Below are 25,691 nucleotides of genomic sequence, written 5' to 3'. Positions count from 1 at the left end.
AATATTGATGTGAGAGAGAAATATCCGTTTACTCTCGCACACACCACAATTGGGGACTGAACCGCAATCCAGGCCTGTGCGGACTGGAAATTGAACTAACAACCTTTTGCTTAAATGGACCACCCCCAACCGATTGAACCACACCAGCCAGGGCCTGCCCTTCTCTCTTTGGTTCAATGAAAATTACTATTTCTCAAGTTTAATTCATGGGGAAAGCATGCATTTGAGAGTAAGTAGTAATCAAGATGCTGCATTAATTAATAATATATTGTCCAGATACAGGAAAACAAAGGTCATACTGAGTAGTAGACCAGAAAACGACAGGCTGGCTGGCAGCTCTTTAGTCAGAGAAACAAGTGAGGGAACTTAAAAGAAAAGGAACCCGGAGAGCCCGAAGGAGGAAGTCTCAATAGGTGGGTTTTTGAGCTTGCTGTTTTCATTTGGTAGAATGTTCTCTCGCCTACTTTTCACTACCTCTATTATATTACTGGTGATAGTCCAATTTATCTAGATAAGGTTAGTTAGGGCCTTAAGCGCCACACTAGGTTTATGGGAGCCACAGAGTTTCTGAGGACTGGAGTGATTACAATGATCAAAGACAGACTAAGAACGCAGTTCTGGTGCATACTGAAGGAGAGGTGCATGGCTCTTCACCCTTCCCCCCTCTTTCTCTCTCTCAGCACATTACAAAGTGCTAGGCATTATGCGTGGTTACGCCATGAAACGTGGGAAACCAGGTTATTCTCCAACACATGGTCGCCAGGCAGCCTCTATGTCCTCATCACCCTGTTTGCCCTCTGTAATCTGAGGGTAATTGCCCCACTGACGTGGTGCTTGGAAGGATCAGCAATGATCTGCTACCTGTTAAGTCTAGGGACTTGTTCCCTCGTCACTCATTTTGTTTTGGGTCCTCGATTTCCCGAAACATCTTCTTTTCACTACTCAGGAACAGCTTGCATTTAACCGTTTAAAATTTAGAATGCAGTTTTACATAGAAGCTTAAAACCAAGTTTCATTAGTTAAGGGTTGGCTATGGCTGAAGCGTCCAGGAGATTCTGAAGGGTACTTCCAGCGCTTTTGATATTGAAGGCGGGTGACAATAGTTCTAAAGAGTACGGTTAAAGCCTGGAGATTTTTCTTTGAACACCTCTATTCTCAAACATTCTCGCCTGCGCTGGGGGCTTACTTTTTTGTAGCTTATTTAATAAGAAATCAAGAAAGGGAGCAGGGAGCCTTTTTTTTTTTTTTGACCTAAGGTCTAGAGTGAGGGGCCGGAAGGATTAAGTGAGGGTGCCTCTAGGCGTGCCCCCAGCGCAGCCCCGGCCCAGCGCAACCCAATTCGCCAAGGGGCGGGGCATACCGAGCGGCCACGCGCGCGGGCGGTAGAGTGGGCGTGTCCCGCGGGCGCGCGCGGGCGGAGGAGGAGGCGTGTCCCGCGGGAGGCAGCGGCAGCGCGGGCCGGGTGCGCAGCGCTGTGCTGGAATGTGCGGCTCCCGCGAGCTCGCGGCGCAGCAACAGAGCAAGCGCCGCCGAGGCCCGGGGCCCCAGACCCCGGCGGCGGTGGCGGCGGCCGGGACCGCAGGGCGATAGCCGGCAGTCAGTACTCTCTGCAGCCCCACTCCCGGGCCTTCGCGGGCCTTGACTGCCCCAGCGCCTAACTTTTCCACTCTCCCTCTCCCCTCCCCCGAAACTCCAGCAACAAAGAAAAGTAGTCGGAGAAGGAGCGGCGACGCCGGGTCCCTAGTCCCTCCTCGCAGAGGAAGGCCAGTAAGTGCGGCGCGAGGCTGAGGGCTCGGTCGTAGGGGTGGGGGAGGGCCGGCCGGGCGGTAGTGGTGGCGGCGGCGCCCGCGGGAGGGGGAGGGCGCGGAAGGACGCGGAGCGAGGCGCTGTCCAGGGCTGATTTGCAGATACTGTGGCTCCGGCGGCGGCCGCCGCGCCGGGCGGGGGCGGGTGGCCGAGCGGGATCGGGTTACACTGGCGCGGCCCGGGGGATGGGCCGGGGGCGTCCGTGGGGAGCTGCGCGGCGCCTGGACCCCTTCTCCAGTCCAGGCCCGGCCTCCGCCTCCGCGCGGGCCCCGACGCGCCTTGCAGCGGGTTCCTGGGGCCGAGGAGCGGAGCTGCTTGGGGCCCTAGTCCTGAAACTTCCTTCTCGTCCTCCTGCTGCACCCAGGTCCCGCCGCAGCCCCTCGCCTGCTTGCGGCCCTCCAGTCCCCCTCCCTCTCCGGCCTCTCCCTTTCGCCGGAAGGTGCCGTTGAGTGCGGCCGGGCGGGTTGAGTCAGCCCTGGGGCCCGGGCGTTTCCGCCAATGGGGCTGGACAGCGATTTCTGCACTTGGGCCGTTTCGCCGCCGCGGCCCTCCGCGCCTGGCCACCTTGCCGCCGGAGCTGGCAGGGCTGGGGCGCACGTCCCGCGTGGCGCCGTGGGGGAGTGAGTTCGCAAACTTCCGGGGGCGGTGGGCGCTCGTGGGGGCCCCCCTGGTGCTCGGGGCTCGACGCCTCCGGAGGGCGCCCGCGGAGCCTTCAGACCCTCTGCGGAGGGCGAGCCCGGGGACAGTGAGAGGAGCCGGGACTCCGGCGACGCGGTAACTTTGCCCTCTTCCCAGTCGCGGGCCCGAAGGCCAGAGAGGAGGCTGGACTGGGCAAGTCTTGGTCTGGCCCAACTGCACCCCGAGTTGGCCCCTCTTGCCTTTTTTAGTGTTGGGGAGCACAGGAAAACTTCAGGAAGAGTGTCGGGGCAACTCCTGTGAACTGGTTTGTAAATGTGTGCAGTGAGCGGGGCGAGCCGAGAGGAAGCGAGAGCGCCCGAGTTTGCAAAGAGCTGCTTTGTGTTTGGTATTTTGAGAAAATGGCCGAATGCCTATTTCAGCCAGGAATGCCGCCGCCGAGGCAGTCGCTGGTGGCAGGAGCACATAGGAATTCGTGCAACACATTGGGCTTTGGGACTTTACTGGGATGGTCTTCCTGAGAAACGTTAACGTTTTATTAGGGATGGTAGTTAGGGTTTTGGGGAGTATTAGAAAAGTCGATGCTTGGTTAAATAACCAAGTAGCTCGGGCTGTTAAACCTTGGGACAGCTTTTACCCTCGGTTTGTTCTCTGTGATGGCATTTGATTCCAACTTTTGTTGGTACTATACTCAACCGGTTTGTGTTTATCCATTTTGGTGAAACGGATTACTTTTTGTATTTTGGGTCTAACTTTTTTAGTATTTTATGTAATTTGCAAGAAAACATCTACTTTGAGAATAGTACCCAAAGGGTGGAAAGCAACCTGGTTAAGACGATTTTAAAAAGCCCAACATGTTTTCAAGAAGGTGATCTTGTAATGGCTTCCACTAGGCAAGTAGGCCAAGTCAAACACGATGGAAAAAAGTTGCTGACTGTTGAGTTTTATGATTATTTTATTTTATTAGGTGTTTAAAACGATTATTTTCATTTGTGAAGTTTTGAGTACACCAAACTTTTTCACAGGAAAAGTAGGCTCTTATTTTTTCCCTCCTTTCAAACAGGACAAATCAGGAAAAAAAAGAAACTACCATTGTGGTACTTTTTCACAGTGGTTTACTCCTCTGGTATTAGTTGAGGTAATGTGAATTTCTGTTCAGTTGACCACTTATTTCAGCTTCTACTTTCTAGACGTTTGTCTGGCTTTGAATTTCTTGTGTTTCAGATTCATACCAGTAAAGGTTGAAGGGATAATTGAGAGGCTGGCAATTTACTATTATTCATGTACTGAATTTTAAGATACTTTAAATTAACATTAAAAATGAAGGCTATTGATTTTTTTGCCAGAAAAATTAAAAAGTGTTGTTTGCCAGTAGTAGACCTAGTTGATGGATGAGTTATGTCAAACAATTGATAAAATTTTTGAGGGGTAATAGAAATTTTTGGGATGATGCAATAAAGACAATTTGATACAAAAAGATTTTAAAGGCTTATTTTTACTAGTTAACCAAGTTCATTGAACTTCAAAATTGTATTGGAAAACGTACTTTTAAAAAGTTACAGAGAATTACAGAGATGTTTTGGTTTTAGACCAGTAAGAGTTGTATTTAAACTGGTGCTTCTGTGTTTTTTTGTTTCGTTTTGAATTTAGAATACAGTTATGGCCACCCAGGTAATGGGGCAGTCTTCTGGAGGAGGAGGGCTATTCAACAGCAGTGGCAACATTGGCATGGCCTTGCCTAACGATATGTATGACTTGCATGACCTCTCCAAAGCTGAATTGGCTGCTCCTCAGCTTATCATGTTGGCAAATGTGGCCTTAACTGGGGAAGTAAATGGCAGCTGCTGTGATTACCTAGTTGGTGAAGAAAGACAGATGGCAGAATTGATGCCTGTTGGGGATAACAACTTTTCAGATAGTGATGGAGAAGGACTTGAGGAGTCTCCGGAAGTAAAAGACGAACCCAATGGACTGGAAAACATGGAACTGGAAAGTTTGGAACTCAGTGTTACAGAACCGCAGCCTGTGTTTGAGGTACCAGCTGCCCCAGAAATTTATAGCTCAAATAAGGATCTTCCTCCTGAAACACCTGGAGCAGAAGACAAATGCAAAAACTTGAAGACCAAACCCTTTCGTTGTAAGCCATGCCAGTATGAAGCTGAATCTGAAGAACAGTTTGTGCACCACATCAGAGTTCATAGTGCCAAGAAGTTTTTTGTGGAAGAAAGTGCAGAGAAGCAAGCAAAAGCCAGGGAATCTGGCTCTTCCACTGCAGAAGAGGGAGACTTCTCCAAGGGCCCCATTCGCTGTGACCGCTGTGGCTACAATACCAATCGATATGATCACTATACTGCTCACTTGAAACACCACACCAGAGCTGGGGATAATGAGCGAGTCTATAAGTGCATCATTTGCACATACACCACAGTAAGCGAGTATCACTGGAGAAAACACTTGAGAAACCATTTTCCAAGGAAAGTGTACACATGTGGGAAATGCAACTATTTTTCAGACAGAAAGAACAATTATGTTCAACATGTTCGAACTCATACAGGTAAGAGGCTCTTTGCAGTCCGTAAGTTCACGTTACTTTTGGTAGTTAATTGAGTGGGTAGTTAAAAAATAATGCTGAAAAGGGGGAAGGGGGACCCTGAGTTCAAACCTAGGTTTCATTATATGCTTTCTTTGTGACCTTGAACTCATTATTTATTTTGTATATGCTTCAGTTTCTCAGTGGAGGTCACAGTATACTATAGGATTAAATGATTCAGTGAAGGAACACAAGTACTGAGTGTTATATGGAAGAATAGCTATTAGTAAGCTTATCAATGTTTCAAAAATACATATTTTAAGCAACTTGGGATAGACCATTTAGCCAGATTAGACAACTTTTTTAGAAGATTGATTTGGCAGTGAACACGTGTTAAGATGCATACAGTAGTTTCCCAAAGGAATTGAGGGCTTAGACAAAAAGGAAAAAAATCCACTGATTAATATTTGCATAACTCCATTTAACACAGTCTCGCACTATTTAGAACATTTAACTTACGGTATTGAGCTCCCAAATAGGACAACCTAACTTGTTTTGTCCCCCAAACATAGAAAGGTATGAGGAGTTAGTTTTTAGAGGATTGGTGGGATCACCACGCTTGGAACCCATTGTCCTCAGAAAGGAAACACGTGGAAAATGCAACTATTTTTCAGACAGAAAATAATGTTCAGCATATTTGACTCATACAGGTAAGAGGACCTTCCTAATTTATAAGTACATTCTGTCAAAAAAAGGAACAGTCTTAAAAGTATGAACAATTGCAAACATCTTAAAAGTAAAGATGCTACACTTGATGCTACACTGTTTCAACATGCACCCATCACCTATGTCCAACAGTTATCAGTATTTGGTCACATTTTGCAATTCATTTGTTAAAATAGTAGGTTTATTGAGATATACTGCACTCTGCTTTAACAGAGCTCATCCATTTAACGTTACAATTCAGTGGTTTTAATGCATTCACAGTGCTGGAGAGCATTGTGCTAAGTGAAATAAGGCGGTCAGAAAAAGACAGGAACCATATGATTTCACTTATGTGTGGGATCTAATGACCAAAACAAAGTAGAAACAGACCCAGAGGTAGAGAACAGACTGACAGCTCTCAGAGGGGAGGGGAGTTTTGGGCTGGGTTAAAGGTGAAGAGCTTAGGCAAAAAAACAAACAAAACAAAAAGATAGTTCATAGATGCAGACTAAAGCATGGTGATCACCAGAGGCCGGGTGGGTTGGGGAAGGTAGAAGTTACAGGGAGGGGGTGGGGATAAAGGGTGATGCAAGGAGACTTGACTTGGAGTGGTGAACACAGCATATTATACAGTTGATGTATTATATAGAATTGTATACCTGAAACCTATATAATTTTATTAACCAGTGACACCCCCCAAATTCAATTCAAAAATGACATAGTCACAGTGTTGTTGCAGCCATCACCACTATCAGTTTTAGGTCTTTTTGCCTCAAAAAGAAACTCACATCAGTGGTTACTCCCCTTTCTCCTCAACACTTGTTGATTATTCACTTTTAAATTTACTTTCAAATTATTGTAATTAGTGGTCTCATTTTTTTCAAAGAAATGTTTGAAACTCTTGACTTAATTTTCATCTACATTTTCCTGTTAAGAGTTGGTACTCAGGTCTGATTGCTGGTCTGAACAAAACGGGGGGGATCTAGTGCTGTGCTCTTGCATCCCAAGTGAAAGGGGAATAAACTGAATGCTGTTGGGTTCAGTTCCCTTTTGCGGGAGTTGTTGCTTTGTAGGGCTGAACCCCGCTGGTAAAGTGTGGGACACAGTGGGGAGATAAATTGATACCTCTTAGCTTAAGTGGTAGACGTCAAATTTGCAGGTGAAATTCCATTAAATGAAAGATTTCTGCAGCAAGATTTCTAAGCTCCAGCAGATGGCTTCTGTATGTAAAGTTTTAAATCTTGTCAAGCAAAATAATTTGTAGCCCTTTTGCAGTTTGTTGTAACCTATGAATGATTGTCAACATGCCTTGAAACCATTTTATTTCAAAACTAAAGTAAGTTCAAACATTACAAAAAATATAGTGTAGGAAACAAAGTATGTGGGCATCCTGCCCCATTAATCGCCTAACATTTTTTTGAGTTAAACAAATTGTTAAAGACTAAAACTAACCTCACCTACGATGTCTTAAAACTGATCCCAAAGACCATATGTACACTTCATTTTTAAGTACTTAATATTCGTTTAACAGCTTTTGAAAACCTCTAAGTCTAATTTAGAATTGGCTATAATGTAGAGCTTTCAGGTATTAACTATGAAACGTAGTAAAGCTCATGACTTTTATGTATACACCTTGATGAAGTTTTACAAATATATATTTTCCTAACCACCCTGAAAGTCAGCATAGAGAATGTTACCAGCACCTCATTGCCTTTGTTACATTAATTTTTTATTTTTATCAGTTTTAGTTTGATACCTTTCGAACTGTTGGGTCACTGGACAGGTTTAAAAATTTTCCTTAAAAGCTAAAAATGTTTTTATTTCCTTTTTGTTGAATTTATTGGGGTGACACAGGCTAACAAAATTAAAAATGTTTTCAACCGTAAATCTAAACTGTTGATTTAACAGCATTTTTAGCCCTGACCCGCATGGCTCAGTTGGTTGAGGCTGACGCTCAACCAAGTGAAAGGTCACTGGTTCAATTCCCTGTCAGGGGGGCTCCCTGGTTGGGGGCTTGCGTGAGGGGACCAACCAGTGTTTCTTCCCTCTCTTTTTCCCTTCTCCTCTCTTTAAAAATAGATAAATAAAATCTTAAAAACAAAAACATTTTTAGAAGAAAAAAGACAACTGGAAATTTTAATTTTTGTGTGTATTTCCAATTTTTTATGTGAAAGGTTTAAAATTTTTTCATGTATTAATTTTTTTATTGTAGTGATTTATTTTCACTTAATTACAGTCTGGGTGACTAATTTTAATGGCTACATATTTATATAGATTATGCCATTTATTAACATTTTCACATTAATTTGAGGTTGGTATTTTCACCATAAGGTTATGATTTACATACTAACATTGGTTGTATGTGCCTCATTTCACATTTTATTGTTAAACTTATTTGGTCTTTATGCTTTTAAAAGGGATTTCCCCCCTTTTTTACCCTATTTGTGATATTTATGATTTTTTAAAAAACAATTTGCTGATGTGTAGATTAAAGGATAATTTATTTAAATTCTGAGAGTATCTAGTATTAATACATGGTGCAAAAGAAATTGTACTTATGGAAAAATAAATTTATCTAGTGCTGAAGAGTAGAGAAAAGGAATGATAGCAGAATCACTTATTTCTCATTGAGTAACCTAGTTTTCAGAGTCAGTTAATGGGTTTCTTTTGAGTGATCAGTGGCAGGTACTTCCTTCAATTCCACGCTAATCTTCAGAATTATCTGTTGATGAAGTGAGTATGCCCGACAGTAGCCTTTGTTTACTTAGAGGAGGTTCCTAAGGTCAGCTTCAGCAGATTCAAAGTTCCTTAATTTCATTTGTTTTAAATAAGATTTTATTTATTTACTTTTAGAGAGAGGGGAGGGGAGGGAGATTGAGAGAGAAACGTCATTGTGTGGTTGCCTCTCATGGGCCCCCAACTGGGGACCTGGCTGGCAACCCAGGCATGTGCCCTGACTGGGAATCCAACCAGCTTCCTTAAAGTTCATAGGCCTGCGCTCAATCCACTGAACCACACCAGCCAGGGCTCCTAATTTCTTTTTATGGGTAATTATCATGGTGGGGGCTGAAGACTGTTTTCATTTGTCTTCAATCAAAAGATTTTTAATTTTGTGGTTTAGATATGTAACCAGTTCATGAATTCTACTTTAAAAGATGGCATTCTTGCCTGTTTGTGTGACTGAAAAATCACTATTTTGTAGATTGTGCCTATAGTGTAGAATTGCACAGATAAAAGCAATCTACTTTGTTACAGAGAATTTAAAAGTAAATTCTCCTTTATTGATTCTTCATGTTACTCTATAGCAGTATTTTATTTAATTTTTATTTCATTAACTTTTTAAAGTAACAGTTTAATTGAGATACACAGCATACAATTCACTATGTATTGGCCTGTTCTGGACATTTCATATATATGGAATCATACAATATGTGTCCTGTGTGACTGCTTTCCCGTAGCACAGTGTTTTCAAGGTTTGCTCATGTTGTATGTACAGTACTTATTTTCCTTTGCTTGTCATGTAAGTCTTGTAAGCATGCACAATACTTTGTTTGTCCATTCACCAGTTAATGGGTATTTGGGTTTTTCCCACTTTTTCGTCTGCTATCAGTAATGCTCTGTACATTTCTTGTACGAGTTTTTGTGTGGACGATTTTTTTAAAAAATCTCCTTTGGATATATATATAGCTGGGAGTAGAATTGCTGGGCCTAATAATTAGGTTTAATCATTTGAGGAATTGCCAAAATATTTTCTAAAGTTGCTGCATTAGTTTACAAGCCCAGCAGTATAAAAGGGTTCCAGTTGCTTTGTATCCTAACCAAAACTTGTTACTATTGGTTTTTTGTTTTTTAGAATGTCTTATCTGTTGTTTTGATTATTGCCAGCATAATCAGGTGTGAATTCTTCATCTTATTTTGATTTTCATTTCCCTTATGGCTGAAGATACTGTGCACCTTTTCATGTACTAATTGGCCATTTGTGGCTCTTCTGTAAAGAACTACTTTTAAAACCTTGAAAACTTTCTTAAAGTTCTTCCAGTTAAAAGTAGTCATTCTATGCTATGAATTATTTACAGCTAATCTATAGCTACCAGCCAGTTACAGCTGAGCAGTTACTGGAAACACATTTCTCACTCATCACCACATCCTTTTTTCTTTTTTCATTCGTTCTTTTGTCTCATTTTATTAGACACATGTGTTGCTGTATTTTACTATGTAGACAAAATAGCTGATGTTTATCACCAGGCACAATGTTAAGTACTCTGTGTGTATTAACTTAATTTCTCACAATTCTAAGAAGTGAAGATACTGTTATTTTTCTAGACACAGAAACTTGCTCAAGGTCATAATTATTACCTTGTGACCAAAGACTAGATGAAACAAATTTTCGAGCTTAAAAAAAACCCAACACTTTTGTGGTTGGACAACCCACGCTCCAACAAAAACAGAACATGCATTTTCCTGCCTTCAATTCTTCTGTACAGTAGTAACTCACTGGCCTCTCATCTTCAATTGTTCTGTCTTGGTGGTTTTATGAATAAACTTTGTTTTAACACTGACTTACTTCATAACAGTTATATCTGCCACTTGAAATTTTTAGAGTAAAGCAACAAAATCCCCACTAACAGCATTCTTGCTTTAAGTGGAACAATTTCAAATGGCAGATTTATCATTTACAAGGGTCTAAAAAAAAAGTTAACTAAGTCATAATTCAGAAAATTTGGGTAGATTTTTCTTTAAGGATAATTCTAATTAAAGAATGCTTCTTTATGCCTTATCAAGATAAATTTTTAGTTCTTAATATTTAATGTAGCCCTGGCCAGGTAGCTAGCTAGGGTGGTTTAGAGGGTTGTCCTGATAGGCCAAGGTTTCAGGTTCGATTCTCCCCCTCAAGGCACATACAAGAATCAACCACTGAATGCATAAAAAAGTGGAAAAACAAATTGATGTCTTTTTCTGTTTCACTTTCTCTCTAAAGTGAATTTTTCAAGAAAGCCAATGATATTGTTAGCAAAATTGAGATGATGATATTATTTAAATTCTTAGTGAAATAATTAACATTTCTAATATTTGCATAAATTATTTAGTAGGTATAGGAAAAACATTTATATTAAAAATACTCGGTATTGACTATATATAACATTAGTAAGGATTGTATTTTTATCATATTTAAACATTAATCCTTATATTTTTGCAGGAGAACGCCCATATAAATGTGAACTTTGCCCTTACTCAAGTTCTCAGAAGACTCATCTAACTAGACATATGCGTACTCACTCAGGTTGGTAAGAAATGGGAGTTCTCTGTCATTTTTAGTAAATCACCATTGTAAGGATGTTCTTCTAGACTTGGACCTGGGACATTATTTATGATTATGTTTTTAATACAATTTAGAAATTAGAGCTAAAAATAAATGTTGTGTTAATATGGAGCTATTAACATGGAGCTGTATTTAAGTGGAAATTGTTAATGAGTCCATAGATGGAACTCCTGTAAATGTAAATGTGTGTGTACTTTTCTGGAAGGCAGGTCCTTAATTTTTATTAGCTCTTCAGCAAGTTTCATGACACTAACAAAAGCTGAACTACTTTCATAGACCAAGGCCGGTTAATCCTTTGGGACAACTACCTTCTCGCACTCCTTCCTCAACACAGTGTGACACCAAGTTTCATGGTGTGTGGTCATGAGGCTCCAGGGATCTCTTCTTAGCTTCTCAGGTCTTGAAATTTGGATTTGTTCTCTTTTGCAAGTTGATAGGGCTTCTTTGAGGACCGATTTACAAAAGGTAAACTTTAAAGAATGATACATGATCTGAGATATTAATTTACTAGTCTATAGTAGATAAAATGCAGGACTATAACAGGTGGGAGGTTTATCTACTTCAGTGAAAGAATCAGGATCACCAACCAGAATTGGTCTCGGTTACCAAGTTGGCCAAGGAGTGAATAATTAGCAGAAGTGGTCTTGAATGGGTCGTTTTTTCATTTTGGCCGTGATTGATCCTTGGTGGACTGCCATGTCTGATCAGAGCACTCTCCTTCCAGATTTAGAATATGTATGATGTACCCCCTGTGGGCAAACTGTGCTAAATAAAGTCTTGCTGTTTACAAAAGTCGGTGTAGACCCATCTCCATAAGTTAACAAGTAACTTACATCTGTGTGTCCAGTTGGGTAGCCACTAGCCCCGTGTGCTTATTGAGCTTTGTGAAATGTGGTTGGTTGGAATTGAGATGTATAAAATAACTGAAATTCGAACAGTAATTCGAATTAGTATGAAGAGCTCCTTTGGTTAAAGCACCCTCCCAATTCACCAAGGTTGCAAGTTTGATCCCTGGTCAGGGCACATGTAAGAATCAACTAATGAATACATAAATAAGTGTAACAACAATCTTTCTCCCTTCTCTTCCCTTGCCCTCTCCCCTTCTCCCATCTTTGACTCTCTAAACAAAAACGATATAAAGAAAATGTAAATAACCTATTTTTTAAATACTGATTTTTTTGAGTTTTGACATAATGTTGGATATATTGGATTACATAATTTGTAAATTTAACTTTATCTGATTCTTTTTTTACCTTTATAATGTGACTACTACAAAATTTAAAATTAAATACTTGCATTTTATTGCAATTGAATATAGCTGTCTGAAGTCAGTGATGAGTAAGTCATGATCACAGTACAGATTCTGACTTGAGTAGTAATGAAGGGATTGCATGGTGTGCTGGCAAGCCTTTCTTGATACATGCTTGTCAGGTTAATATACATTGAATGTGCCTTCTAAGTCTCCAGAGTTACTGAGTTGGGTCTCTTAACCAGAACCTAGTTATTTTTTCTGCACTTCCTGGTTTCATTTTCTGAGGGAACTTGGATGCTTTCTAAGGCTTCGTTGAAGGGAGGCATATATATGTCTTGCTGTCAGCTATGCTCTTGCTCTTCAATAAAATGTTTAAGAACCTTACATGAGTTAACTCATTTTAGTCTTCCTAACTATCCTACGATGTGTAAGTTCTACTCCTATTTTACAAATGGGGAAACAAAGGCATTGAAAAAATGTGGCCATTTTTCTTGTAGAATATCACTTTTCCGGATTTGTCTTAACTTGCTTTCTCTTGGTGTCATTTAGTTTCTCTGTCCGTGTGCCTTGTATTACTTGCACAATGGAAATTAAATGCTTGATAACTAACTTCATGGTATTTCATTTAAAGTCATATCTGATTGACCCTTACAAGTGTTGGTTAGGTCACTGGATTAGAATGATACTACTCATATCTTTTTTACTGAATTTATAATACTTTTGTCATGGAATCAGCATTTGTCTGTGGTGTTTTATACTGGTCAGTAATCTTTGCCTGAACAGTTTTGAGTGTGCTGTTGTCTTGGATTTTCTTTGCTATATTTGAAAGGTGATTTGTAGTAGTTTGTTAGTGGTATAGAAAGTCTTTTAAAAGTCTGTTAATAGCCTAGAGTGTTGTTGCCGTACACCTACGTTGTGGGTGTCATTTCAGGTCAGGGCACACATACAGGAAGCAATCAGTGAATCCATCAATGAGTGGAATAACAAATCAATCAATCTCTGTCTCTCCCCTCCTCTCTCAAATCGATTTTAAAAAGTCTGTTAATAATGAATAGAGGCTACTATTTATTGTATGCATGCTGGGTACTGAAAAATTGGGATTTGTTATCTCCAAATTTAGTACTCTTCAAATAACTTAATCCTAATTTGTAGATTAGGACATAGGTTTAGAGAAGATAAATGTTCCATGTAAGGTTGTCATTCCTCCAAATTAGAAGAGCTAGGATTTGGTGTCAGACTCCCTTACTCTTCCATTTTTAGTTATCAGCAGCCTTGAAAGAACATTATATGGCTCAGAGAATGGCTGAAGAAGCTACTGCGTAATGAAATTGGAACCAGGGTGTACTGAGAGAGTAGAGCCATTGTCTTGTATTGGATGCCTACTGTTAGAGTTGCAAACAGGAAAAAACATGGCCAGTCTCTTTTGTGTTTGAGTATGCTGAATTATTTTCAGCAGATACTGTATTTTAATATTTTTAATAAATGTTGCTGATAACACTTGGAATAACGTAAAGCTAAATTTGCTCAAATTGAGAAGTGAGTGTTTCTGATGGGGTTGCATGGAGTGACTTCATGGGTGCCTTCTCTGCGGAGTGCGGTCTGATCTTTACAGGTCATCTTGGGCATTTTGTTCCTTGTTCATGTGAATATATTATACATAAGGGATGTGTGTGCTCACTCTCTTATTTCTGGAAGAGATCAGTCTTTGTTGAGTTGATACATTTTGGCTAAACTGACAAAGAGATTGGTTTTTGAGGCAAAAACACATTGAATATTTTCTTGGAGTATTTCCATCCATAGGGTAGAATGTCGAGCCAAATAGGGAAGGGACTAGAATGTTGATTTAGTCCCTTGGAAAAAGAAAATTGAATATTGATGAAAACACAGACACTACCCTACTCTGGTGTTTTTCTCCTTTATTGGTGTGAAACTACCTGATGTTTGTTAGAGTCCTGACCTGGGTGGTCCTGGAGACACTGACATTACCCTCAGCTTTCCCTTTCACATTCTCAGTGGAGATGCTTCCATTTCATCCTGGGTGAAGTATTTCTTATTGGGTGAAATACATTGTTTGTATTTATTTAGTTCCCCATCTTGCTGTGTTAAGAGTTCGTTTTTGCCTTGACATGGGTGGCTCAGTTTGTTGGATGGTGTTTGGCACAGCGAAAGCTCATCAGTTTGATTCTTAGTCAGGGTGTACATGCCTAGGTTGCGAGTTCAGTCCCTGGTTGGGGTGCATATAAGGGGCAACTGATTAATGTTTCTCTCTCCCTTCCCCTCTCTCTTAAAAAAGAGTTCATTTTTAATATTTTTCAATTATGAGCATAATGGATGTTAAAGGGAATTTTAAAACTTTCCAATTACCACCTCCATTTAGTACTCTTTTTAAGATAGAAAATTATTTTATTTAGCAATCAGTTTATTTTCCTTTCACTAAGTACTTTATTGTTACTATCATTATTATTATCGGGGCATTATTTTAATAGCTGGGCTTACTTGAAAGATGTTATAGTTTGAGACTCTCTTCATGAATTCTGCAATAGTATTAAATGTTTTTTTTTTTAAGGTTTTAGTTATTTTTAGAGAGGGGAAAGGAAGGAGAGAGAAACATCAATGTGTGGTTGCCTCTCGTGCGCCCCCTACTGGGCACCTGTCTCGCAACTCGACCATCTGCCCTGAGTGGGAGTGGAACTGGAGACCTTTGGTTTGCAGCCTGCGTTCAATCCACTGAGCTACACCAGCCAGGGCTAAACAATATTTTATTAAAGTTTAATTTGTACACATGAAAATGTACACATCTTAGATATATAGTCAGTGACCTTACATCTGTTTTCACCTATTTGACTACTGCCCAGATTAATTAAAGATGTAGAACATTTTTACCACCTTTGGAAAAGTTGCCTCATTACCCTTTCCAGTCAGTACTCTCATAGTCCCACCCAACCAGATCTCTAACTTTTCCCATCAGAAAGAACATTCTCCTATGAAATGTTTTTGATAATTCATCCCATTTTGTGATCAGAACTTTGTTTTTATTGTTGAGTAGTAATCAGTTGTATGCCCTTATTATTCTTTTACTTAGAAATTTTCCTTGCTGTTCTTTCTAGATTATTCATGATAGGAATGTGTAAAGCTTGTAAAAAAAAAATCCCCTTTTGAATTTGCCATACATCTATAAATTAATTTGGGGAGAGTAAAATGGATATGTGATGAATTCATAAAGATGAAAAATATAGGTAAATAATAGGGTGGAGCAAAAGTAGGTTTAGAGTTGTGAGTATGTAAAACATTTTATTCTTGTATTTATTTTTTTTTTTACATGAACTGTAAACCTATTTTTGTCTCATCTTGTATTACTAGAATTGAAAAAAAGTTAAAACCATTGGTACAGGGCAAAAGGATTTATATTCAGCTAGGTACTAATAAGCTATACGATTGGATGAGTAGATGTTCTAATACAAGCAGGATTTTTATGACGCTAGAAGGAACATGGGGGCAGCAAATGAGTAGAGCAGGTAAATTATGTTGCCGTCAAATTTTGAACAGATTCCTACATCTTTCTGTAACTTGATTGATGCTTGCTATGTAAATATGTAAACACGGTGCCCTTATTCACTAGGGCTTTTAAAATGGTGCTGTTACATTATAATTTTTTAGTTAGCACAGATATTTTCATGAGGAGGCAAACTGCATTAATCAGATGTTTGCTCTGAGGTTCGGTTTATGTGGAAAGACCTCTTATTCCCACTTTTTTTGACTCATACTAAAAAGTAACCAGGTTGTTCCAACAGTGATGAAAAGTAATGCTTAATGATTTCCTTTCTGCCTGCCGATGCTAAGAGCTTAATATGGATTAGATTATTTATAGTTCATGACACTCAACAATATTTTACATATTGAACTATATACCTAAAACCTTTAATTTGATTAACCAATGTTACCCTGATAAATTCGATAAAAACTTTTTAAAAAAGAATATTTTACAGATAAGGAACTTGAGCCTTAGAGAGTTTTCAGTACCTTGCTCGAGATCTCACAATAAGTTGCACGGTGCCATATTGATCACCCAGACAGACACTCTTACTCCAAAAAAGTTTCTGACTATGATGCCACCTATCTTTGCCTGTTCTATGTATGTGTTAAATGCTTGTCTCCACTGAGGCGATTTATTGGGCAGAGGACAGGATAGAGCCAAGTACTATGGTGTAATACCATGTGCTATAGAAACCTGTATTTACCAATTTATTAGTGAATAAGCATGGAAAAGAGTTGTCCACTTATCTACGTATCCAATCTGACATACCTGGATAAGTATTTGTTTTTGTGATTGAGTCTTTTGTTATCAGACATTGTCTAATTATGTAGAGCTTACCATCTACATGGTTTTATTTAATGTCTGAGTAGCTTTGCTTTATGAAAAAATTAAGATTTGCTATGAATTTGCGATTGTTTGAGAGATGAATTTTCATAAATGTCAATTTCCGTTTTTCTGCTATGCATTCCATTGGACCAGTGGGGTATGGATACCATTTGGTAATATTTACTAGAGTGTGATCTAGATGGGTATGTATTCAGGTAGAATGTGTTACTCTTGTACCTTTAATTTGGGGGTGGGAGTTCTGGTTCTGTATGTACCTGTGATTATGACTTTGTTTGCTTATTTTGTATACCATATCTATTTGTATGCTCCTTCTCATTTACCTAGGTTCTTGGCCCATTTTTAAAGAAGAAGATGGGTAAAAATCAAAAGATTTCTGATCAGACTATATTTTTGCTTTAAAATAGCAACTTTGGTGTTGGAAAAATTTGCCCAATAAAGGTTGACTCAGCTCTTGCCTAGAGGGATAAAAGGGTTAAATTTAAAGAAAAAGCCTTTGCTCCCTGATGTGAGAGCAGTGTTTTAAAACTTCTGTGCTGAAGGTTCGGGAGTGTAGCTTAGAGTACACAGTACTTCTTTGAGGTCTCAAGTTTTATCTTAAATATGTATGAATTTTATATTTTACTCCACTGCACAATTGTTTAACTAAACATAAAACACTTGAAGTTATTTTTTGAGAGTCCTTGCCCCAAAATGAGTATCTAGAGCTCAGTTTTGCCAGTAATTGTATACTAACGAGTCTCTGCTTTTTAATAGTCCTTGAGAACCTAGCTTGATGAACTTTTTAGACAATGATGACTGTGAGATACTGTTTTTGTTTGGTTTGAGAATCAATGTCAAGGGATAGGAAAATATACAAATAAATATGGTAAATGTAAATGCATGAAACACTTTTCAAAAATATTTTTTTGTGGGTTTTTTGTTTACATAGCTCAATTCCTTAGTATTTTAGTAAAATCTTGAATTTATTTTTTAATATGTCTTTAATGTCTCGTTTACTTTCAGGTGAGAAGCCGTTTAAATGTGATCAGTGCAGTTACGTGGCCTCTAATCAACATGAAGTAACTCGCCACGCAAGGCAGGTTCACAACGGGCCTAAACCTCTTAACTGCCCACACTGTGACTACAAAACAGCAGATAGAAGTAACTTCAAAAAACATGTAGAGCTACATGTTAACCCACGGCAGTTCAATTGTCCTGTATGTGACTATGCAGCTTCCAAGAAGTGTAATCTGCAGTATCATTTCAAATCTAAGCATCCTACTTGTCCTAATAAAACAATGGATGTCTCAAAAGTGAAACTAAAGAAAACCAAAAAGCGGGAGGCTGACTTGCCTGATAACAATACCAAGGAAAAAACAGAAACAGAGCAGACAAAAACAAAGGGGGATGTGGCTGGAAAGAAAAATGAGAAGTCTGTAAAAGCAGAGAAAAAAGATAATGTTTCAAAGGAGAAAAAGCCTTGTAGTAATGCTTCCATCCAAGTGACTACCAGAACTCGCAAATCAGCAATGGAAGCTAAAGACGTGGATGTGCGTACAGGAAACAATTCAGAAAAAACCTGTAAAACCAAGAAAAGTAAAAGGAAGATAGAAGCTGAAGCTCATTCCTCACAAGATTCTGTTAATGATGAGGAACCTGTGACAAAAAAGAAAAAGAAGACGGAAAGCAAGTCCAAAAATAGTCAGGAAGCGCCAAAGGCTGAGAACAAAGTAGAGGAGAATAAGAAGCAAAATACTTCTGGGAAAAAAAATACAAAGAAAAAAACTTTGAAAAATAATAAATCAAGTAAAAAAAGCAGCAAGCCTGCTCAGAAGGAGACTGTTCAGAGGGGGCGTACGCAGACAGAGCTGCAGCCTCCCGTGGAGCCCCCCGTGGAGCCCCCCGTGGAGCCCGCTCAGACGGAGCCGCCGCCTCCTGAGGAGCCTTCTCTGATGGAAGTTGTTCCGAAGGGGGCTGTGCAGGTGGAGGAGCCTCCTCCTGTGGCATCTCCTCCTGGGGTGGAGCCTGCTCCTGTGGCGGAGCCTCCAGTTTCCAAAAGGTCTCCTCAAAAAGATAATAAAAAGGCAAAGTTGAACATGCAGAATGAAATGGCTAGGAAGGAGCAAGTCCTAATTGAAGTTGGCTTAGTGCCTGTTAAAGATAGCCAGCTTCGGAAGGAAAGTGCAGGGGCACAGGATTTCTCACCACCATCACCACCATTGCCAAAGGAAAACTTAGAAGAAGAGGAGTCAGCAGACCAAAAATCACTCACCGAATGCGAAGAAAATAAAGAAGCTCCCCTTCAAAAAGTAGAAGCAGCAGAGGCAGATAAGAGTCTAGCTGGTCTTGATGCTGTTATCAAGGAATCTGCCGATACTTCATCCTCTGAACAGAACTTGAATATGCCAGAGGGCGAAACATCAGATGGTAAACAGCAGGCTGACACTGGGCTTTGTGAAATGGACACTAGTGAGAACAAAACAGAGAGTCCCCCTGGAAAAGACTCAGCAGTCGAAGAACCAGTTTCACCACTGCTTCTTCCCCCATCAACAGAGAAAGGTGAAGCAGTGTTCAAAACTGGTGTGACATCACCTCCTGTCACCATTGCAGTAAACGAGTCTCAGGAAATGGATGAGGATGAAGGCATCCACAGTCATGATGGAAGTGACCTAAGCGACAACATGTCAGAGGGTAGTGATGATTCTGGATTAAATGGGGCCCGGCCAGTTCCACCAGAAACTAGTAGGAAGAATGCAAAGGAAGCCTTGCCAGTCAAGGTGCCTGAAGGAGATTTTGTTTGTATCTTCTGTGATCGTTCTTTTAGAAAGGAGAAAGATTATAGCAAACACCTCAATCGCCATTTGGTTAATGTATACTTCCTTGAAAAAGCAGCTAAAGGGCAGGAGTAATTAAACTTTGGAAAAGGCTTCAGTTCTTAGTTCATAAGGTCTACATTTTATATTCATTTATACTGGTAGACCACCTTTTATTTTTAGAGTTGCTTTAATAAGTGTCTGATGCTGATTTTTAAGTGGCACTCTTTTTCTTAGGACTCCGTATACCTAGCGTGTAAATTTTAGCAAATCCAAGGGAGTTAGTGTACTAAACCTGCAGACACCTAAATCTTTTAGCTTGTGCATTTAATTGAAACTAGAAGGCCAAGGTGGTAGTACCGCATTCTGTTGCTTTGTCTTGCTATGACTTGTCAGTTTCCTCCCCATGTCTGTCTTCCTCTTACAGTTTAGTTTCTTGTTAATTTTTTGTTTAGCTCTATTAAAATTGGCATACTTAAATAGCAAATTACTTGAAGAATTTGCCTGCTTTATATAAAGTTAGCACTTTAAAATTTTTTTAGAGGTGAGAAGAGACATTTAAATTGAAAAAAATCTCCCAACAGTGGACATTGTTTCAGTCCAGGTATTTACTCCCAAGTTTTGATCAATATTTCTTATTTGTATATGTTAATCGTCATAAGAACATTGATTTTTTTATCTTATTTTTTATTTTGGTGCTTTAATGGCTATATTGCACATTGTGTTTTTTTTTAACTATGCAGTTAAATTTTTCCTAGATATAGCATTTGTGTTGAACAGTAACACTTTATACATATATATGCATGTTTATTTTGTCCTCTTTGGAGGGATGCTTTTAGTCTTGTTTGCAAAAGGGCAGTTTTTCTTTTGCTGCAATTGTCGTTTTTGCAGAATATTAGTGTGTGCAAGTTTGTGAGCAAATGAAACATGCAGGTTCAAGTCATTGATTTTGATTTTCACACCTTATATCTATGCCAGATCTGTATTTCATGTAAGTTATTTATTTTAAGTGGATGTAGTAAATTCACACAGCTCTCAATTTAAACTTTGCAATAAATGAACCACTAGGCTCTATATTGAATGGATTTTTCTCTCAAATACCAACTGTAAGTAAAGTTTATTGGCCTGTTTTAGTACAGCTACTTCTTAAATGTACAGTATTAAGTCATCTTTGAGGAAAACTTTTTTTCGTAGATGGTTGGTGTCCATATGACTACTCAACTGTGTGACATTGGGAAGTTGCAAACCTGAAATTAAGAGACACATACCACCTGCAAATTACACAGGATGTCAGCTGTGAGATTCCAAAGCCATAGCAGTTATATGGAAAGCCTAGGATGATAAAGGCAGTATGAGTGCTGATTAGCCAGCTGCTACTTCCTATGAATATAATGAAAAAGGCTGGTGAACCTTAGTTACAGTTCAGATTTTAAAAATCACACTTTCTCAGGGATCTCCACAAACTAGTGGGTTTCCTGGCTGTTCCTGTGACAGCCTCTTTATACAGGTGAGGCCTCAAATGAATTGCAGCTATCCTGGTGTTCCTATGGGAATACTTTGTATGGGGAAGGGAGTGTGTTTTCCCAAACTGTTTTTGTAGGTTCTTTGGCCAGGTGCTGAAGAATATGGAAATCCAGCATAGGATTTTTCTTGCTGATAGTAGTTACTCATTGCAGTAAAAATAAAGTATGGTCTCAAGTAGGGAATCTTGAATAATTCTGATTTTCCATTTTCTGTTTTGAATTAACCACTTTATATTTCATTTATTATTACTATTTTAATCTGGTGATCTCTTTGGGGCACAGGTTTCAGAGTTTGGCAGTGCAACATGAAGAAGATTAGGAAAAGCATTGATGAAGTGTGGGTGGAAAACTTGCTAAAAATCTGAGAGTGAAGTTTGAGTTGAAAGACGTTTGAATTGACTGGGAGGCCAAAGATTGAAAGATGATTCTCTCAAGACGTGAGGAGTAAGTTGTGTGTTCACGGTGTGTGTTTTGTGTGCATGAATGGGAATTTGTAAATGATGTTGAATTCTAGGTGAATTCTCAGCTCCGACAATCATTGTCAACAGAAGATCAAGCTGCAAATATTTATGTTTTAAAACTTAAATTATAAAGCTAGTTAAATCTTTCTAACAGCTAGTTTTGATGTTCATGGGTACATTTTATGTAAGCTGTCTTTTACTTTATATGTGAAAAGATTCCTGTTAAGTACAGATTAGAGACTGGGAATCAGTTTGGGGGAGAGGTGTTTGTGGATTCTTTGATACTACAAAAGAGGAAAAAAATGACCTCTGTGGAATTGGATTGATTTTCTTATTTAGTTTTAAAGACCAGAACACCAAAAACAAAAATGTAAAGGAAATTAAAACCCTTTATTGTTTAAATTGATCTGAAAAAATTGTTACTAGAAATTGAGTAGGACTTGAGGCCTTTCTTCCAGAAAACAAGGACTTGATTGTCAGGCCTATATTAGGTTCTGAACCTTAATGCCATGTATTTGTACTTACTAAAAATTGTTTCAGTGAAAAGTTTATTAGTAATATGAACTTCTAGTCTAGTTGGGAGTTCTTCCATTTGCAAAATGTGATATTTGCATGGAACTGTTTGAATCTTTTTTTTTTTTTTCAGTTTCCCCTCCACTGGATAGAATTGAAACTAGAATTTTCCCTTTTGATAAAGGAATAAAAAGTGAAACATGTCATATGTAAATTGATGTTTAGTAACTAGAGATAAACTTGAAATCCTAGAAGACATTATAAGCCTAATCATAGGTAGTCTTATGAAAATGTATCTCTTAACTATCTTTTTGCATCTGTAATGTTTTCAAGATATTTTAAGTTATATATTTTTCCTCTTTTTTCAGAGCTGCTTTGGGGCTTTTTTTTTTAATTGAAGTGTAATTTACAAGGGGTAACCGTTTTTGACAAGGCTTCTTATAACTATGGCTGGATGTTTTTTCTAGTCTTCCAAGAAGGGCCATTTTATTTTTTAGAGTCACTTCTAAAGTCCTGTGGTCTTTAACTTTGGGGACTGTTTTGCATTTGAGTGCTAATACATATTTAAACCCAAGTAGACCTCATCACATGTCACCCTATGAATGTTGACGATGGAAGGACTACCTTGCCTGTAGTGTCAGTATCAGTTCTGGACTGAAAAGCTGGGGAAGAAGTGTAATTTGCTTTTTTGCATAAATCAGAAAAATAGCTAGTATATGGAGTTTCCTTGTTGACCTCAGCAGATAAACTGAGCTGATAGTGTTAATCAGATTCAGGAAGTTATCTGAATCTTGGTTTGTGTAGATTTGCAATCTACATGCAATATTAACTAAATCAGATAGCTTTTACAGTTTCACCTGTGTACATAGGCTCTCACCACCCTTTTCAGCATCTATTAGTTATTGAACTTTGTAAACTGGCATGGAAACATTGCAACACTATTTTGTTGCACCAATTTTATAAACTTTTACAGTGCAATACGTGTTATTTTTCAGAGACAAACCAAAGGTTAATTTCTCAAGGTTCTTGCTGCTTGCTTTAGCAGCATTTGATGGATGGTCTTTTATATACATTTGTAATAGATGAAAAATAAACCAGATTGCAAATCTTTTTTTAAAAATGCTTAAACCATGTACCAAGTTATTGGTCCAAAATCATGTAAAATAAGTTAAATTGCATTCTATTAACCAATATGAGTGTATTTCTGTAAGCATAGTTATGTTGAAATAAAGTTTTAAAAAGCATATTGTGCCTTTGCTTATTACTGGTATATCAAGTACCAAGGAAGCTAAATTTATTTTGCTGGAATTGCAAGTATATCAGTAATTTTATAAATTGTTTTCTCCAGGTAACTCATAGTAGATTAAAAGGTCATGGCAACCGATTGCTTGGGGAAAGAAACCATTGTATAGTAAGTAGTCCAAAGCATATCTTCCTGTTACCTGCTTCCTGGGAGACGAGGGGAGGGAGAAACAATGAGAGATCAATTCACAGAAGACTTTGTATATGGTAATTCCTTCCCAGTCGCAGGTCCCCTTACCAGTTTTAATGTACAAGTCCCTTGGCAGGTATGGTGGTGGTAAATTTTGACTCATAAACAGAAGAAGGTGATGGAAGGGAAGGTAAGTTGAGTTACAGAGTGTTAAAGGATTTTTACTGTGTTTAACGGAACTCAGAGAATAAATTGAAACTCAAGAGAAAGTGATAAACTTTTTTGTTAGTGAGGTTTTGCTTCTTTTGTTAATGGAAATATACAGTTGAGCTTATGTTTTTGTGAAGTTGAGAAAAAGGAGGAATTGGAGAAACCTCTCTGGCTGTGTAAGCGTCAGCAGCTGGGTTTGCATTCTGTCCGATGCAGCGAAGAGACCTGCAGTATCGTGAATCTTAAAGAGTGGGTGTTTCATACTCGAAGTGGGAGTGAGTCACTCTCTTTCCCCTCCTTTAAGATTCCTCATAAGCAACAAAGCAAAATGAATTTCCAAGCATTTCTTTTATTGGCATGGTAGAACCAGTGACTGTGATCTGGGGAGTTTCTGCCTGATCAAGGTTATATGGAGAAATACGGGGAATTTACCGTGAATACATACATGCCTTTTTTCAAAAAAAAGATTTTATTTATTCTTAGAGAAAGGAGAAGGGAAGGAGAAAGAGAAACATCAATGTGTGGTTGCCTCTTGCATGCCCCCCCCCCCCCCCCGAGTCNCCCCCCCCCCCCGGGGACTTGGCCCACAACTCAGGCATGTTCTGTTACGAAATCGAACCAGCGGCCCTTTGCTTTGGTCCACTGAGTCCACTGAGCTACACTAGCCAGGGCTGGATACATACATGCTATTGATGTCTGATTTGGTTTGTTATCTTTAATGAATCAGAATGAACTTTAGTGTCTCGTCCCTTGCTGTTTTCCCAGAGGTTTACCACTGTTAGGATTTTTACCCGTGTCATACATTTACTATTAACCTTTTCCTCCCTAACGTCTCAGTCAGGGCTTGGCTCTAGTATAGTAGTATGAGCTACACCCAGGGGTCCTTTATAGCTCTTATCTTCAGCTCCATGAAGGCAGTGTGGTGAAGGTGCTGAGAACAGTGCTCATGTGTGCTAATCAGGAAACTTTAATGTTAAGAAACAGCCTTTTCAGAGGATTTTGATGCTCGCTGTATTACGAGCTCTTCAGGGCCTAGTGAGGGGTTCACAATAGAGCTATCTTACTATTGTTGGACAAATCATTTTAACTTTTAATAAACCTGTTTCTTTATAAAATGGGGACATCTATCTGTAGAGTGGCTGTGAGTATTAAGTGCTTACTAAACATTTAACCTAGTGGTTGGCCTACAATTTTAGGATCTCTTTTACTAGATAACCAAGTTAAGTGTCCTTAAATATATAAAGTGCTTCAACTATCAGTGTGATGAAGTTGTATAATTCACCTGGTTGTCCTGCATGCAAAATAGTGAGCTTTTTTTTTTAAGTAAAAAAAAATAAATTTATTGGCTTCAGAGAGAGAGAGAAACAGCAGTTTGTTGCTTCACTCATTTGTTGCCTTTATTGGTTGCTTCTTTATGCCTTTATTGGTTGCACCCTGACTGGAGGTCAAACCTGCAACCTTGGTGTGTTGGGATGACGGTTTAACTAACTGAGCTTCCTGGCCAGGGCTCAAAATAGTGAGCTTTTAAAGTGGTATGTGGGCTTTGTGTCTGCATTTATAATCTTAAGAGTGAGGATGCTTTTATTCAAGCACCTAAAACATTATGTGGTCCTTAGTAGGGCAAACAGTCCTTCATTGCGTAGTCCAAGAACTGTGTGAGATGTGTTTCTCCTTGTTTTTGCTAATCAGTAGACAGTTTTACTGAATTTAAAGGGTTTTTATAATGGGGAAATCTTTTGATTCACAGACAGATTAGGGTGTTTTTCTGGATGCGTTAACATTTTCAGTTGAGGAGAGTCAACCCAAGTAGTAGGAAATAGCAAATCTTAAAAAAGAGACTTAAGAAACATTATTTTGAGGCGGTTTGAAACTTGTAGAGAAGATGCAGGAGTGCTCCCCTGAAGATCCTGTGTGCCCCTGACTTGGATTCACCGCTCAGTTGCTTTCTATATGTATTGAGTGTTACTTGCTGAACCATCGGAAATTAAATTGCAAGAATACCCCTTCACCTTAGAATATTTTAGTTTGGATCTCCCTAAGGATAAGGCCATTCTCTTGCACAATCCTACTATAATTAATCCAATTAAGGACTTTGAAGGTTGGGGTAGCATTTAATATGCAGTCTGTTCG

The 25,691-nt window shown here is 39.1% G+C and overlaps 1 protein-coding gene across 6 annotated transcripts; it reads left to right on the top strand.

The window, feature by feature from the left end:
- The first annotated feature begins 1,431 nt into the window (after positions 1–1,431).
- REST (RE1 silencing transcription factor) lies at positions 1,432–23,163 on the top strand. Of its 6 annotated transcripts, XM_037034072.1 has the most exons (5): positions 1,432–1,767; positions 4,093–4,996; positions 10,875–10,958; positions 17,633–19,386; positions 21,228–23,163. In XM_037034072.1, exons 2-5 carry the CDS (start codon positions 4,102–4,104, stop codon positions 21,252–21,254), a joined length of 2,760 nt encoding a protein of 919 aa, XP_036889967.1. In that variant the 5' UTR covers positions 1,432–1,767; positions 4,093–4,101; the 3' UTR covers positions 21,255–23,163. The 6 variants fall into 6 exon arrangements, with proteins under 6 accessions (XP_036889967.1, XP_036889962.1, XP_036889966.1 ...); XM_037034067.1 differs by having other exon boundaries at positions 17,633–23,160; XM_037034071.1 differs by lacking the exon at positions 1,432–1,767 and adding an exon at positions 2,022–2,170 and having other exon boundaries at positions 17,633–23,160.
- The last annotated feature ends 2,528 nt before the right edge of the window (positions 23,164–25,691 follow it).

This window comes from Sturnira hondurensis, unplaced genomic scaffold (assembly GCF_014824575.4).
Source record: "Sturnira hondurensis isolate 20B ecotype Veracruz unplaced genomic scaffold, ASM1482457v3 Scaffold0022017, whole genome shotgun sequence".
Taxonomy (NCBI): domain Eukaryota; kingdom Metazoa; phylum Chordata; class Mammalia; order Chiroptera; family Phyllostomidae; genus Sturnira; species Sturnira hondurensis.
The sequence above is the reverse complement of the archived record's forward strand: the minus strand, read 5'-3'. Positions and strand labels throughout refer to the sequence as shown.

Bases quoted from the DNA above. Each gene is read 5' to 3' on its own strand.
- REST (XM_037034067.1), top strand. From the start codon at position 4,102: ATGGCCACCCAGGTAATGGGGCAGTCTTCTGGAGGAGGAGGGCTATTC. The intron at 4,997-10,874 runs GTAAGAGGCTCT...ATATTTTTGCAG, and splicing joins ACATGTTCGAACTCATACAG to GAGAACGCCCATATAAATGT. The intron at 10,959-17,632 runs GTTGGTAAGAAA...GTTTACTTTCAG, and splicing joins ACATATGCGTACTCACTCAG to GTGAGAAGCCGTTTAAATGT.